The sequence below is a fragment of the Scomber japonicus genome, chromosome 19, assembly GCF_027409825.1.
Source record: "Scomber japonicus isolate fScoJap1 chromosome 19, fScoJap1.pri, whole genome shotgun sequence".
Taxonomy (NCBI): Eukaryota; Metazoa; Chordata; class Actinopteri; order Scombriformes; family Scombridae; genus Scomber; species Scomber japonicus.
In genome coordinates, this window is record NC_070596.1 from 25,941,467 (window position 1) to 25,958,573 (window position 17,107).

General features: G+C 38.1%; 1 protein-coding gene across 3 annotated transcripts in view; it reads right to left on the bottom strand.

Moving 5' to 3' along the window:
• The window catches only part of sec31a (SEC31 homolog A, COPII coat complex component), a 30,242-nt gene extending 22,644 nt beyond the window's left edge, over positions 1-7,598 (bottom strand). For all 3 annotated transcript variants that reach the window (XM_053340033.1, XM_053340031.1, XM_053340030.1), the window contains exons 1-8: positions 7,414-7,598; positions 5,569-5,648; positions 3,252-3,375; positions 2,710-2,905; positions 2,522-2,617; positions 1,631-1,771; positions 1,396-1,538; positions 39-138 (exon numbers count right to left, since the gene is read on the bottom strand). In XM_053340033.1, coding sequence (XP_053196008.1) covers positions 39-138; positions 1,396-1,538; positions 1,631-1,771; positions 2,522-2,617; positions 2,710-2,905; positions 3,252-3,375; positions 5,569-5,647 — 879 coding nt within the window. In that variant the 5' untranslated portion in view covers position 5,648; positions 7,414-7,598. The remainder of the gene's footprint in view (positions 1-38; positions 139-1,395; positions 1,539-1,630; positions 1,772-2,521; positions 2,618-2,709; positions 2,906-3,251; positions 3,376-5,568; positions 5,649-7,413) is intronic.
• Between the last annotated feature and the right edge of the window lie 9,509 nt (positions 7,599-17,107).

Sequence of the window (17,107 nt, forward strand, 5' to 3'; positions counted from 1 at the left end):
TCAAACAGCTGATGTGAACGGTGAGATGGATCTTTTACCTCTGCTGTGTTGGGGTTCCAGCACAGGATCCTGTTGTCTTTCCCGCAGCTCAGAAGCAGCTCAGGATCAGCCAGACTCCAGGCGATGGCCAGAACGCCCCTGCACACACACAAGAGTACGGTAACGTCTTAAAGAGATGAACAGGTTTAAAAAGAGGGAAGAGATTCTTTATATGTGTTTATTACTGTCATCAAATCCCTTAAATATGAAACTAACAAAACCAACATTACACTCATCTGTCTCTTAAGGATGAAAGGAAGGAAGGAGGGAAGGAAGGAGGGAAGGAAGGAGGGAAGGAAGGAGGGAAGGAAGGAGGGAAGAGAGAAAGGAAAAGAAGGAGGAGAAGGAAGGAGGAGAAGGAAGGAAGGAAGGAAGGAAGGAAGGAAGGAAGGAAGGAAGGGAAGAAGGAAGGAGGGAAAGGAGGAAGGAAGGAAGGAAGGAAGGAAGAGAGAAAGCAAAAGAAGGAGGAGAAGGAAGGAGGAGAACAAAGGAAGGAAGGAAGGAAGGAAGGAAGGAGGGAAGGAAGGAGGGAAGGGAAGAAGGAAGGAGGGAAAGAAGGAAGGAAGGAAGGAAGGAAGGAAGGAAGGAAGGACGAGAGAAAGGAAAAGAAGGAGAAGGAAGGAAGGAAAGAAGGAAGGAAGGAAGGAAGGAAGGAAGGGAGGCAGGAAGGAAGGAAGGACGAGAGAAAGGAAAAGAAGGAGGAGAAGGAAGGAAGGAAGGAAGGCAGGAAGGAAGGAAAGGGAGGAAGGAAGGAAGGAAGGAAGGAAGGTCTAATCTGATCTCCAACACTGTAAATTATTGTAGATGCAGATCAATGTGTAAAGCTTCCTCCAAGCAAACTCCATAAAAACAATATAAACACAACTACTACACATCTACATGGGAATATATATAAATAAATGTGGCTTGAATCTTAATTAAAAATATCACAAATATATAAGTTTCATTTTTAAATAAAGGCTATATTGTTTCCAGAATCAGCTGGGCACTTGTTACTCATGCAGAAGTAAATAATGCATTAGTTTGGGACTATTTTAAGTGGCGGATGGATACATATTTTGTGTTTTAGAGTGTTTACAGCAGCAGGATTGTGTTTTTTTAGGATTGAATTAAAATAAACTAGAGAGTCCTTGTTCATTGTTATAAAGGAACATGTCACCCAGTGCAGCAGCGAGGCTCAATTAAGCTATTTTAATGGTTTAAAATATAAGTATTAAGGTCTAAGATATGTTCAGCTTTGGCCTCACAGATAAAACAGTGTTGGTAGTATCAGTTCATTCAGGTCCAGTTAAAAATAAAACAAAGCTTTATCCGTTTAATATAGCAAAGAAATGGTTAAAACTGATTTGCGTTTACCGTGTGTGATTCTCAAAAATCTTGAGAGGAGAGGTAGCGAAACGTAAATCCCACATCTGGATGACCGGCATCCGATCGTCCTCGGAGGATAAGACCAGCTGCGTCGCCACTTCTGGGTTCCACGCCAGTCCGGAGCAATGCATCTAAAAGCCAGAAACATAAACATCATAAAGATTTAAAGTAAACTGTTTAAGCTGAGGAGATACTGTGAGGAAAGATGAGGTGCATGACTTACTCTGTTGCTATGGTCGCTGACTTTGATGATGAGGTCGTTCTTGCGGAGGTCCCACACCGAGGCTCGGCCGCTCGGACTAGCAGACGCCAGGATGTGTTGGACCTGTCTGTTCCACGCTACGCAGCTGATGTCCTCCAGAGGCTTCGAGACACAAAACATTATAGTTTGAACCAGAACAAAGAGATCAGAGCACATTACTCGATTTTAACCTTCCAGTCGTCCTCCCGGGTCAAATTGACCCCGTCTGTTTTGACTGTTCCTTCCTTCCTCCCTTCCTTCCTTCTGTCTGTCCTCTCTCCCTCCCTCCATCTCTCTTTCTTTCCTTCCTCTCTCTTTCCTCCCTTCCTTCTTTCCGTCCTCCATCCCCCTTTCTTCCTTGCTTCTGTCCTTCCTTCTTTCCTTTCCTCCCTTCCTTCCTCCCTACTCTCCTTCCTTCCTCCCTCCCTCCTTTCTGTCTTTCTTCCTCCCTTCCTTCCTTTTTCCTCCCTTACTTCTTTCATCCCTCCTTTCCTTCCCTTCCTTCTTTCATCCCTCCTTTCCTTCCCTTCCTTCTTCCTCCCTCCCTCCTTCTCTCTTTCTTTCCTTCCTCCATCCCCCTTTTATTCCTTGCTTCTGTCCATCCTTCCTCCTTCCCTCCTTTCAGTCCTTCTTCCTCCCTTCCTTCTTCCTCCTTTCCTTCCTTCCTTCTTCCTCCCTTCTTCCTCCCTTCTTCCTCCCTTCTTCCTCCCTCCCATCCTTCCTTGACTCAAGGACAACAGGAGGGTTATATAGTCACGATACAATCATCTTTATCATATCACATCTAACAGTGAGAGTTCAGCTAGTTTTATATATAATTGAACATCTGAGTAGAATCAAATATAGGCTGTAGGCGTTTTTTAATAAATGTACCTGAGTTTTAGGTCCTGGCGTCATCGGAGAGCCGAAGCTATTCATATCCCAGATATAGATCTCAGACTCGTTCCCGCCTGATGCGACCAGGTTCACCTGCAGCGAAAGAAGACGAGACACAACGATGACTCACTGCATTTCCTCCCACTTTTAAAACACACAGGTTGAAATGTACAGACGGAGCGAACCTGGAACGGGTTGACGTCGAGCGCTCTCACTGGGCCCGTGTGCCGGTCGCTCTCGGCGATGATCACGTCCGTCTCTCCCGCCATTATTTTGGCGGGGTCGTACAGGATGACGTTGCCGTTCTCGCCTCCCGCGATGAGGATGCCGGCTGGGTGGCTTTGATCCATGCCATAGGGATCCCACATCAGTTTGTGGTATCTGTGAGGAGAAAGGAGAATAAGTCATGAAAGGAAGGAAGGAAGGAAGGAAGGAAGGACAAAAGCAAGGGTGGAAGGACAAAAGCAAGGGAGGAAGGAAAAGAAGGAAGGCAGAAAGGGAGGAAGGACAAATGGAAGGAAGGTGGGAAGGAAAGAATAAAAGTGAGGAAGGAAGAAATAAAAGAAAGGAAAGGTTGGAAAAGAAGACAGGAAGGAAAGATGAAAGGGAGGAAGGAAGGAAGGAAGGAAGGAAGGAAGGTAAAGAAGGAAAAGCATGAAGCATGAAAAAGTTAAATAAAGTCATCATGAGAGCAGCGAGGAGCTTCTTCTTCTTCTTCTTCTTCTACCTGTGCGGTGTGGACAAGCTGCCACATGACTTCATGTCCAGTGACGGCTCGGCCAGATCCAGCTCAAAGAACTCCAGCGAGGCATTGGTGCTGAAGGAGGCATCCAGCTGCTGGGCTGATGTTCCTGGAGGAAGACGAAGAGGAAATGAAAAAAATATGACAATTACTGGATGGTTCCTGAATCTAAAATGATGCTGCTTCTCTCCACTAAAGCTCAGCTTCAGAGACAGGAAGGAAAGATGGAAGAATGGGAAGAAGGACAGAAGAAAGTAAGGAAGCAAAAGAAGGAAGGGAATAAGAAGGGAAGGAAAGAAGGACAGACAAAAGGTAGGAGGGAAGGAAGGAAGGAAGGAAGGAAAGAAAGAAGAGAAGAGAAGAGAAGAGAAGAGAAGAGAAGAGAAGAGAAGAAGGAAGGAGACAGGACAGAAAGATGGAAGAAGGACAAAAAAAAGTAAGGAAGCAAAAGAAGGGAAGGAAAGAAGGACAGACAAAAGGTAGGAAGGAAGGAAGGAAGGCAGGAAGGAAGGAAGGAAGGAAGGAAGGGAAGAAGGAAGGGAAGAAGGAAGGAAGGAACCCCTGCTTTAAGTGCAAAGGATAAGAAGGAAACATGAATTACTTGAAGGTTCCTGAGTCATAATGATGCTGTTTTTCCCCTGAGTCATCGCCATGGCTACCCTCAACCAGTGAAAACTCTCCTGACTCATAACTCACTTTTTTTTTTAGAGCTTTTCATCCATCAAATACTTTAAGAGCAAAAGAAACAAAACTAAATTTAATTATTTGAAGGTTGCTGAGTTTTAAATAATGCTGCTTTCCTCCTGAGTCGTCACCATCGCTGCCTTTAACCTGTAAAACCTCCCCAGACTCTAAAATCACTTTTTAATTAATCCTCAGGTCTTAGTCCAACACCTTTAAATAATCCTGTATCATGCTTTTCCTTTTATTCTCTTTCACTGCATTTGTTTTATACATTTAACACTTGTGCTTTTCCTGTCTTCTTTTCCCAAATTTGCTTATTTATGAAAAGCATCTTTTAAAAGTGATGCTTTAATTAATGATTTTCCACTGTTAAAGTAAACTGAGTATCTCTGGGGTATTAAACTGTTAATCTGACAAACAAAGCATCACTCTAGATCAGGGGTGTCAAACATGCGGCCCGTGGGCCAGATCCGGCCCGCCAAGGCGTCCAATCCGGCCCACTTTCCTTCCTGTCTTCTTTTCCTTCCCACCCTCCTGTCATCTGACCTTCTTTCCTTCCTCCCTTTCTTAATTCTTTCCTTCTTTGTTTCCTTCCCTCCATCCTTCCTTCCTTGTCTTCTTTCCTTCTTTGTTTCCTTCCCTCTGTCCTTCCTTCCTTCATCTTCTTTTCCTTTCTTCCTTGCTTCCTAATCCCTTTTCCTTCCTTCCTTCCTTCCCTCCCTCGGTCCTTCCTTCCTTCCTTCCACCTTTCCTTCATCTTCTTTTCCTTTCTTCCTTTCCTCCTTTCCTTCCTTTCCTCCTTTCCTTCCTTCCTTCCTTCCTTTCTTGTCTTCTTTTCCTTTCTTCCCTTCCTTCCTAATCCCTTTTCCTTCCTTTTGTCTTTCCTTTCCCTCCTTTCTTTCCTTCCTATCACTTTTCCCTTCTTTCCATCCTTGTTTCCTTCCTCCCTTCCATCTCTTTATTGGTCCGGCCCACATGAGATCAAATTTAGCTGTATGTGGCCCTTCAATGAAAATGAGTTTGACACCTCTGCTCTAGATGTATTTTTTGTTGTTTTCTAAAGTTTAAATTATTCAGTTAACTTGTAAAATCTGCAGGTTTATTGCTGCTTATTCTTATTTTCAGCTTAGTTTGTTTCATGTTGTGTCACAATAATGCTAAATGTTGCTCCTCCTGCATCTTTACTATCTTCACATCAAAGACCAATATGGAGATCAGTCTTCTCTCAACATTTCTTGTAGTTTAAAGCTCTCATAGTGTCAAATAAACTTAAATAAAAACTCCACTTCCATACAGAGACTGTGTTATTTCTTTCCAGTAGCAGATAGAAAAGAAAGCTGAGGAGACAATGCCTGCAGAACAACATCAAGACAGACACACCAGCTCATTTAAATCCATTATCTTTGCTATGCTGTGCAGCCACATTATCCTGCTGCTGCCGTTCTCCAATGGAGCAAAAAGACAAACAAATTATATGCATGCCACTCACTCTGTCACTCTGATTAGTTTAAGACAGCTGACATGATGATATAACATCTTATGAAAACATGAAGCAGCAGCAGCCGCAGTAGCAGCAGCAGGTCTGTGCAGGAGCTCGCTGCATGCTGCATGCTCTTACCTGTTGCAAGGTAGATGGGATGTTGCTGTGCAGGACTCCAGCTCTGGATGGACGAGCGTTTGATCTCTTTAAGTTTCATCCTGGAGAAAAGAAAGAAAAAAAGAAATAAATAAATAATTAAGTGCACCATTTGAAGGAAACATGCCATTTCTTACTGTAATGTAATGTTTTCTTTTCTCTTCATTTAGCTTCTGAGGGAATCACCACAAATAACAGACTCTATAATGTTTGATTTTAGCTCCTACAGTATGAATATGAAAGAGCTTATAATTCTGTCTTGTCTTAAAAACAACAGCCAGGAGCCAAAATGAAAGACTGATCATCCTTCTGTGCAAATAAAATGTATTTAAAAGTTTAATTTAAAGCTAATATGAAGCTTCAGCATCCAAATGAGTCAAATCTTCATCTTCTATGTTTCAATGTTACACTGTTTTTGTTACTATGCTTCCACCACAGCTCAACAGGAAACACTAAGAGGGAATCTGATGCTAAAAAGACTGTAAATGTGTCAGATATCCACTTCATATGACAAATCAGACTGCTGAAGCTGGATATGAGCTTCACATCTACTTTTAAATGACACACTGTGGATTTTGTCCTGCATCAAAGCACATTTGAAGGAGATCTTTAAATAGTCAGTATGAACAGGAGGAATGATTACAGCAAGGAAAAACAGCTTTAATGTTCATTTGAGCTCCTGACTGATTACTTAAGACCTGTCCTTATGAATGCATTGACTGAGTTCTGCCTCTATCACCTTAATAATACACTTTAAAGCCAAAACAAGCTAAATCAAAGTCATCAAAGCACATCTTCATAGTGTTATCTGTATGTGACAGCTTAATAAACAAGTCAATACCTTTATTATATGCAAAAACAGCATTTTCTCCATTCTTGCCTCCTGGGACTGTATCTTTAATTACCTTTCTATTGCAATAAATAACATCACAGCAGCCTTATGCACACAAAGGCCTACTCTGACTGACAGTAATGATCACCTGCACTATGCATTGAAGCTTCATAATAGCTTCAGATCAACTTTTAAATACTTTTTTGTTGCACAGAAGGAGGACTGAGGATTATGTCCTCCATCATTTATATTATAAGAACATTATGAAAGGATCTTCTAATAGTCAGTATGAACAGGAGGAATGATTACAGCAAAGAAAAACAGCTTTAATGTTCATTTGAGCTCCTGACTGTTAATTTAAGATCTGTCCTTATGAATGCATTGACTGAGTTCTGCCTCTATCACTTTATTAATACACTTTAAAGCCAAAAACAAGCTAAATACTAACTAGCCAAGACATGTTAATAGTGTTATCTGTATATGACAGCTTAATAAACAAGTCGATACCTTTATTATATGCAAATACTGTGTTTTCTCCATTCTTGCCTCCTGGGATTGTATCTTTAATTGCTTTTCTACAGAAATAAATCCCTTATTGCAGACAAAGGCCTACTCTGACTGACAGGAATGATCACCTGAGCTATGCAATGAAGCAGAAATTATCCACAAATGCTATAAAAGCCCCTCAAGGAACAAGAAGGAAACCAGTCTGGGTGCTTTTAGTAGAACTGCAGCCATGGGGTTATTTCAATCTTAAGTAAAGCAGAAGCTAATTGTGAGCTAACAGCTGATTGATGAATTAAAATAGAATAACAGCAGGTGAATTTAAGTGTGGTAATGGTAGAAAACGCTGTTATTTCAATGTCAGTTTATTTAATGTGCTTTTAAAGATATTGTACTTTGTGTCCTAAAAGCTGCAGCTGCGTTTTGTAGCCTGTTAGCAGCTTGTGCATGAAAAAAACACACACACCAGAGTAGAAAGACAGTTCACTTACCTTCCTTTCTTCTTCTTCTACTACTGCTGCAGCTGATTCTCACATGAACACACACATAAAAACAATAAAATAATAAAATAGTAATGTGTGGCAGTAGTCCTCAGCTCCCTGTGTTTTGCAGGATTAGTGTCTGAAGGAGCAGAAAAGGAGGTGACCGGTCTCCGGCTGCAGACTCCGGTCGGATCTCCACGTCCCCACTGAGCTCCATCAACGTGGCACTCAGCAACACACACACAGCCTCCGCCCACGAAGAAGAAACACAACAGCTTCCGGGGGACGTCCTGAGCTAGCTTAGCATGCTAACCGTGCTAACTATGCTAACGTTGTCTTTTTCTATTATTATTATTATAAATATATAATTATAAACGTTTTGGTAATGGTGTTGATATAAAGATATGTTTTTTTTTTTATTATTTTACTATTTTATTTATTTATTTAACTCTTTCGTTCATTTATTTATTTTACTACTTCATTAAAATGTGAATTGAAGTTTCACTTTTTTATTGCTTGTTTTTAGATGTTTGTCACTTGTATGACTTTTTAGAAATGATTTTACTATTTTATTATTCATATTATTGTTTTTTTGTTATTCAGCTCTATTATTTATTTAATTGTGGTAATCTTTACTTCACTGTCTACTTTTTTCTATTATTTTAATGTATGTAAAGTGCTTTGTAAACATTGTTTAAATATTTATATACATTTTAATGTAATTTAAATTTGTTTTTATTAAAATGGGGTTGTTTGTTTTTGGTCACAAATTTCATTTTTTTAAATGGCCAATATATTATTATATATTTATTTTTATATTCATGATTTGAACTCTAAAATCTAAAAAACAAATATGTGCATTCAATTATATTTACTTTTACAATGGCTGTCCTTAAAGTTTCCCCTTTGAACTTATATTACTTAAATCAAACCCTGTATTTTCTTTAAAGGAGACTCAACTAGACGCTGTCTTTGTCACAAAGGTCAGGGGTCACTGGTTTAATATTACATGTAGCTTTAAGTTACAGTCCTGACTTGCAGGGAGCTTTACTACATGCAGTATTTATGTTAGTTATACAGAAGCACAAGTACCTCAATGTTGTATTTGAATGTATTTGGTTACTTTCAGCAAATTCTGATTATACTGATGAACTGAAAAGGAAGTAGGGCTGCAAGTAAAGATTATTTTGTCGATGAAGTCATTTTGTTGATGAAACAGCAGAAAATGGTCAGAAACTGCCATCACAACATCCTGGAGACCCTCAATGTCTTATTTTGTCCAACCAATAGTCCAAAACCCCAAATATTAAATTTACAGTAAAGCAAGACATGATATAAATTAACTAGTACTAAGACTATTGTAACAGTGACTGGAAAATGATCATTAAAATAGTTGCTGATCAATTTTCTGTTCATCATCTAAATGGCTGTGCTTCTAAAAGATTATATTTTAACTATAAATGTGAGATTCCTTTATGCCCAATTATATTTCATGAGTGGTTTTATCAAGTTAATGCATCTTTAATTCTCTGTAGGACAAAGTGACACTCAGGACAGTTTCTTTAAAGTCTCTGATAAACCTCATTTATACACAGATAATACCAATAAACATCACACAACACACAAGTTTTTTTTTCACAATTTTATTCATATATAAAAAATACATTAAATTAACACACAAACCAGTCCGGTGCTTATACTTACATCAACAACTCGAGCTCTGTGTTCATTTCAGTAAGACGACCCTGTAAGAAAAATAAAGATATTAAATAAGCTGAATATAAAAACTCAAGTAAAGCTCTTTAGTTAGATAATGAATGTCAAAACCCTCATTTATATCATGTATAATCTTCCCCAGACATATGAATGGGTCAGATGGGTAGTGATTGGTATAATCATTGGGACAGACATTCACTTCTTCACTCCTTTAAATGACAGAAATACATTAAATGAGACTCACCGAGCTCTCTAAGAGGAACTAATACTGATGGAGGGTCTCTCTCTGGTGTCACGAAACCGCCTCGATTCTCTGACGCCTTCCTTTGAGATTCAGGCTCACGTCGACATTTAATCTTTATCTGAGTTACTGAAGCTTCTCTGTCAGCTTAAACTAGCCTCTCCTCCTCTGACCTCTCTCGTTTCCGTCTGCAGAAGTGAAGCTCGCTGGATGTTTTTCACACCAATCTGACTAAACTCTACATGAAGCTACGTGTGAAAGTTACAGCGGATCAGCATTTAACCCTCCTGTTGTCCTCAAGTCAAGGAAGGAAGGAAAGGAGGAAGGAAGGGAGGAAGGAAAGGTGGAAGGAAGGGAGGAAGGAAGGAAAGGAGGAAGAAAGAAGGAAAGGAAGCAAGAAGGAAGGAAAGGAGGAAAGATGGGAGGAAGAAGGAAGGAAGGGAGGAAGAAGGAAGGAAAGGAGGGAGGGAGGACAGATGATGGGAGGGAGGAAGGATGATGGGAGGAGAAGGAAGAAGGAAGGAAAGGAGGAAGGAAGGAAGGAAAAAAGACGGAAGGAAAGGAGGGAGGGAGGAAGGACGGAGGAAACACGGAAGGATCGAAGGAAGGTAGGACGGAGGAAACAAGGAAGGATCGAAGTAAGGTAGGGAGAAAGGAAAAGAGGAAGGGAGGGAGGAAGGAAAGAAGGACAGAGGAAAGAAGGGAGGAAGGAAAGGAAAGAAAGAGGGAAGGAAAGAAGGAGGGAGGGAGGAATTGAGGACAGAAGGAAGGGAGGAAAGAGAGAGGAAGGAACAAAAGAGAGAAGGAGGGAGAAAGGAAAGAAGGAACAGTCAGGAGGACGACACGAAGGTTAAAGAAATACTCAAACTATCACTGAGATCACATTTCCTTTCCATATTCTAACATTTGACTAACATTAACTTCAGATCCTGAACTGTATCTACATGAGTTAACACACTGCTCTGCTGCCACATGATTGGCTGATTGGATAATTGCATCAATTAGCAGCTGTACAGATGTTCCTAACTCAGTCTACATGCAGGTCGATGGTCCGGTCCACGCTGCTGCAGCCGTCCTCTTCAGCTCATCTGTCAAACAAAGACACATTTAGACATGTTAGAGTTTATATTTAGACTCTGTGAAAGGAAGATAGATTTAAGAGCAGCTGTGGCTCAGGAGGTAGAGTAGACTGTCTGCTAATCAGAAGGTCGGTGGTTCGATACCCGGCTCATCCAGACCACATGTTACAGTATTCTCATACATGACACTGAACCCCAAATTACTGATGGCGGCATGTAGTGTAAAACGCTTTGAGTGGTTGATAAGACTAGAAAAGGTGATATATAAATGTCTACTTACTATTTTTATATAAACCACAATACTTAAAGCATTTGTCATGTATACTCACAACTAGCTAATGTGGTTATTTGATATATTTGAATACAAAGTCATGACACAGAAAATGAGCTTTTATTTAGTTTTCTACTGTTTTTATTAGAAATGCACAATGCTTATAATCAGATAAAAATATATACTGAAAGACACTGATAGATACATGGATGATGCACAAAGACTGAGTTAGCTGTTCACATATGAAACAATTAAAATTAGACTGAAACTTGAAGAAGAGAAATAAAGAATTACCATTTAACAAGATAAACTACATATAATCTGTAGATATGTAATACTGCTTTACAGAAAATAGCTCATTTGGGATTTTAGTTTTGTATGGTTTCATTGGTTTAGTTTTGTCTACATGCGTTGTGTAATTTTACCAGAAAATGCATGTTTTAAAATAATAAATCCAGCTAATAATCACATGTGGGATGGGCCAATAAATGTTTGTCATAAAAATTAAAAATAAAACATAACGTGTAGGATTATGGGATTTATGCCGAATTAAAGCCCGACTGCTTTAAGATAAGAAAACATCTTCAATTAAACCCTAATGATAATGATTAATGTTTAATTAACAACTTTAAACTAAACATCATGATTTTAAACAGGAGTTTGGCGCCACGTTGTTAACTGGCCACGTGTGCTGGCGCGCGCTCTACGAGGCTTGGATATAACGTGTATTACATAATATAAAAACACATGAAGCAGAATAATTAATGATTTAATTAACTGTGAGTGTACATACCTTTAATTAGCGAGCAGGCCGACCACGTGTAGAGAGACATTATTACTTTACTGGACCAGACTTCATTAGAAAAGTCACAAACTAATCTCTCATTTATTTAAAAAGTGCGCAAAGATAAAGAAGATCAATATTTCTGTCCCTCTCTCTTATAGATTAATTTTTTGCGTGTTTTTCCAGCATGCTTTTGTCTTCCCGCTTTGAGCAGCATTGCCTCCTTCCTTCCTTCTTCTCCTTTATCTTCTCCTTCTCTCTTCCTTCCTTTCCTCCTCCTTCTTCTCCTTCTTCTTCCTCTCCGTCTTTGGTCTACAAACTAACATTAAATGTTCATGCCGCCACCTACTGTATCAGAGAGTGTGTTGATTCATAATCATAAAAATAAACTAAACAATGACACATATGACTGTATTTTGGCTCGTTATGTTAATTGGTAGTGAAATTAAATATTAAATAAAATGAGTTTAAGTTTATTTGCAGCCGTTTTGACAATAAATTAAAGAGAGAGAGAGTAAATAAAGTTAAATCAAGTTTCAGGTGTATATTTTTAATCTGGTGCTATTTGCTTATAGATGGATAGAGAGAGAGAGAGAGAGAGAGAGAGAGAGAGAGAGAGAGAGAGAGAGAGAGAGAGAGAGAGATAGATAGATAGAGAAAGAGTGATAGATAGAGAGAGAGAGAGAGAGAGATAGATAGATAGATAGAGAGAGAGAGAGATAGATAGATAGAGAAAGAGTGATAGATAGAGAGAGAGAGAGAGAGAGAGAGAGAGAGATAGAGATAGATAGATAGATAGATAGATAGAGAGAGAGAGAGAGAGAGAGAGAGAGAGAGAGAGAGAGAGAGAGAGAGAGAGAGAGAGAGAGTGATAGATAGATAGATAGATGTAAAATGTCAGACTATTCCTTTAAAGTGACTATAGTTTAATTTACTGTATGTATTTGGTCAGTGTTGTGTATTTTTTCTTTTCAAATTAAAAGTATAAAGTATGTTTCTCAGGTTTTCTAGCAATAAACTTCTCATCAGAATAATGACGTGACTATAATTAAAACATGCTTTACCTTTTAATTTTAACATTTTAATAATTATAAACCATGTCAGTAAGTAAGAGAGGCAGGAAGTGTTTTATGATAGTGAAGTTTGACCTGTGACTCTATAAAGCAGCTGTATAGTTTTATTGTGTGTAATAAGAGGAAGTGGAACTAGGCCGTGAATGTAAGATGGAGCTCAAATCAAACAAGTCGACATTTTATATTTGTGGTTTCCTGACTGTCAAACATCTGCAGCCTCAACATCTTATTTAACCTAATTTAAATCACAACATGTCCTTCTAACCTCAGACCCTCTTTAATATCTGTTTCTGCACTTTCACCGCCTGAATGTCCCTTTTTTGGAATAAAAAAATTGACTTTTACTTTGAAAAAAATCTAATCTATATCTTTTTTGACTGTTCCTTCCTTCCTTCCTTCCTCCCTCCTTCTCTCTTTCTTTCCTTCCTCCCTCCTTTCCTTCCTTCTTCCTCCTCCCTCCTTCCTTCTTTACACCCTCCCTCCCTCCTACCTTCCTTCCTCCCTCCTTTCCTTCCTTCCTCTTTTCCTTTCTACCTCCCTCCCTTCCATCCTTCCTTCCTCTTTTCCTTTCTACCTCCCTCCTACCTTCCTTCCTCCCTTCCACTTTTCCTTTATTCATCCCTTCCTACTTTCCTTCCTCCTCCCTTGCTCTTTTACTTTATTCATCCCTTCCTACCTCCCACTTTTCCTTTATTCATCCCTTCCTACCTTCCTTCCTTCCACTTTTCCTTTATTCATCCCTTCCTACCTTCCTTCCTCCTCCTTTCCTTCCTTCTTCCTCCCTTCCATCCTTTCTACCTCCATCCTTTCTCCCTTCCTTCCTTCCCTCTTCCTCCATCCTCCCTCCCTCCTTCCTTTCCTTGACACGAGAACAGGAGGCTCTAAAAAGCTCTAACTCAGAATTAAATGATAATTTTAACCTGATTCTTTATAAAACAATCAAAAGGAGAATCAAATAAAATAAAATCCAGACACATTTCCAGCTTAAAAACATTACATAGTTTAATTACTATTTAAAAAGTTGGGATGGGTGAGAGCGTGTGAAAACATTTCATTCAGCTTCAGCCACAATCATGAAAAGCAACCATCTGATTATTAAATGTCTTATTTAAAGAGGCGGCATGGTTGTTGGTGTTTTTTTTTGTTTTTTTTAAATCATTTTATATCATCAAGAACTCAAAATAAATTAAACTTTGTGTGGAAGAAAAGAAAAGAAAAGAAACTGCACTGATGAATGTGAATGATAATAAAATAAAAGGGGGGGAGGCGGCGGGTGTGAATGGGGGGGTCAATGTGGATGAATTTTGCATAATTTAACTATAAAAATTGAGACTTAGCAGACAGGAAATGCTTTTTAGAGAAAGAAGGAAAACTCAGGATGAACTTTTGATCACATGACTGCATACTTGTGTGTTTTTTTAGGGGGGGGGGGGCATGAACAGAGAATAACAGTCACACTTTCAGGTTTCTAAAAAAGTGAAGATGAGCAAGTGATTCTTTTTTTTTTTTTAAAGTGATATCCAAATATATAAACAATGGAAACATGATCTCTGTTTGAAAGTCACTGTCTCAAATCTTTCATGCTCCCCTCCTACATTTAAAAAAAGAAAAGAAAAGAAAAGAAAAGAAAAGAAAAGGTACCATGTGGAGCTTTTGTGTGCCAATAAATCAAATACAAAGAGGCTGAAATATGGAGGAATTGGAAATCTAGATAGTTTATATGCATGTAGAGCTGCAACAGGTATCAATTAATCAATAAGATAATTAAAAGACTTAATTAGCCTATTAATTGGCTGCTGATTGATTCATTAGGTCCATTTTTTTTTTAAAGAAAAAATGCCCAAATTCTGATGGTTCAAGCTTCTTAAATATGAGAATCTGCTGCTTTTCTTAGTTTAACATGAATGTGAATTTAATATGATTATAATTCAGAAAAAACTATTAATTTAGTGTCACCCTTCATGTGCTATAAGATGCTATAATGGATATTTTTCACTGTTTTCTGATGTTTAATAGATTAAAAGAATGATCAATTAATCAGGAATAATCTGTCAATTATTTTCCCTGATTAATCGATCAGTTTTTAAGCCAATAAAAAGTCAGAAAATGGGGAAAAATGTCAATCACTGTTCCCAAAAATCCCAATGTGATGTCTGCTGCTATTGTCCACAACATAAAGATATTTATATTCTAAATAAAACAGAAAATATTCATATTTAAGGAACTGGAATCAGAATTTGGGCATTTTTTCCCTTTAAAAAGGCTGCTCCTGTTTTCTTCTATTTTAGCTTCTTTTAACTTTTTAACTGTATTTAAATGCATCTTCATTGTTTCAGCTCTACAGCAGATTCAATGACTACAGAAATAATAATTGTTAGTTGCAGCCATACATCCATGTTTGTTTGCCACCAGTCTTATCATCATTATTAATTATTATTATTATTATCATCATTATTATTATTATTGTTGTTGGGTGGAATAGCTTTAAACTTCAGGCATGAGCTTCCAACTGTGTGACAAACAAACAAGGACCCTTAAACGCATCATTAAGGACCCTTAAACGCATCTTAAAGCACCCTGCTGATGCTCCGTAGCTCCACAGTGGACCGCAAACGCATCTTAAAGCACCCTACTGATGCTCAGTAACTCCACAGAGGACCTTAAACGCATCTTAAAGCACCCTGCTAATGCTCCGTAGCTCCACAGAGGACCTTAAACGCATCTTAAAGCACCCTGGTAATGCTCCGTAGCTCCACAGAGGACCTTAAACGCATCTTAAAGCACCCTGTTAAAGCTCAGTAACTCCACAGAGGACCTTAAACGCATCTTAAAACAGTGCAGAGCAGCAGGAGGAGGAGGAAGTCGATCAAACTCACAGCAAACATTCAACACAAGAAGTCTGGAAGAAGGAAACTCAGTAACTGAAGTACAAATCGTCAAATTATCAGACTCAGAGTGATCATAATTCAGAATTTACAGCTTGTAAATAGCGTTCATGTCAACCTGCAAGTCAGAATTACGACAAAGAAACTGGGATATATTTAATTTTATAATAGAGCTGGGCGATATATGGATATTGTGATATTTTATAGATATCGTCTTTCATGCTTTTAAAGGCCGAATTACAGACTTAGTCATTAAATCCACATTACTGATGATTACTTATCGAAAATCTCATTGTAAAAATATTTTGTTAAAGCACCGATGTCATCCTTACAATCTTGTCAAGATGTCTATATCGAGGTATTTGGTTAAATATATCATGATATTTGATTCCAGCCCCATTTTCTACTTTATAATACAGAATAGATGCCTAAAATTATCAAAAATCTGTCATTCAATGTAATTAAACCCAAATTTAAACCCTCAGTTATCATATTCTTTAATTGTCGGTTGACGTGAACGCTTCACATGGGTTTTTTTTTTTTTTTTTTTTTTTTTTTAAATCCTTCCAACCGGCACAGCGTGAATATCAGACTTTCCGCCTTAAATGAGAAGAAAGAAGAAGAAGAAGAAAAAAAAAATCACAGGTGTAAACTAAACATCCTAAATGCTAAAACACCCATCATCACCTCACATCATCTTTCTGTGATGTCAGAATTAGAGCAGCTGTGTCCGACAATCACAAAAGCGTGCAACTCTATAAACTATAAACTATAAATACTGCATGAAGTTGGTTTGATGTTGGCTCTGACTTAACGGAAGTGACAGTTTGAAGCCTTTAATGATATTTGATAAAAAAACTGAATATTTTGGGCTTTTATTTTGAAACTTTTTGATATGTTAACTTAGATTTGGGGAGTTTTTCTCACATTTTATAAATAAATATGATCAATTTATATTAAAAAAAATTAAGAAAATACTCCACAAATCAATCAAAATAATAATAATGAAGTCAGTTGCAGCCTCGGTGACGTCAGACCAGCGTTTGGACGGATCAGCTAACTGTAATTTTCCTTTTTTCTGATTTTCTTTCATCTCTTCTAGCTTTCAATACATCACATTTATTATAATAAGTCTCAATTATTTCTAGATTCATGGTGTTTGGTTGTGTTTCTTTTAAATATACAAGAAGCATTAATTAACCCCCCGAGCACTACAGCACCAGAGGATGATTCCCAAAAAAGAAATGTGTAGCTCCCCTATTCTGAGCTTCTGAGCTTATATATATGTGTGTGTGTAATGCATTGTGTGTGTGTGTGTGTGTGTGTGTGTGTGTGTGTGTGTGTGTGTGTGTGTGTGTGTGTGTGTGTGTGTGTGTGTGTGTGTGTGTGTGTGTGTGTGTGTGTGTATAAAAACCTAGGATTTGCCTCTACTCATTTTCATAGAAACGATTTAAGCCTAGCCTCGGTTAATAACAGTTTTTGTAGCACTAAATAAAATAAAAATTAACAAAAAAAAAAAAAAAAGCCACACAATATTAGCAATGATGATCACAATGATTACAAATACATGTCAAAATAAATATTAAAAAAAAAAAAAAAAAAAAAAGGGGAAAAAAAAGTTTTATCTACTGAAAAAAAAACACAAAACAAACAA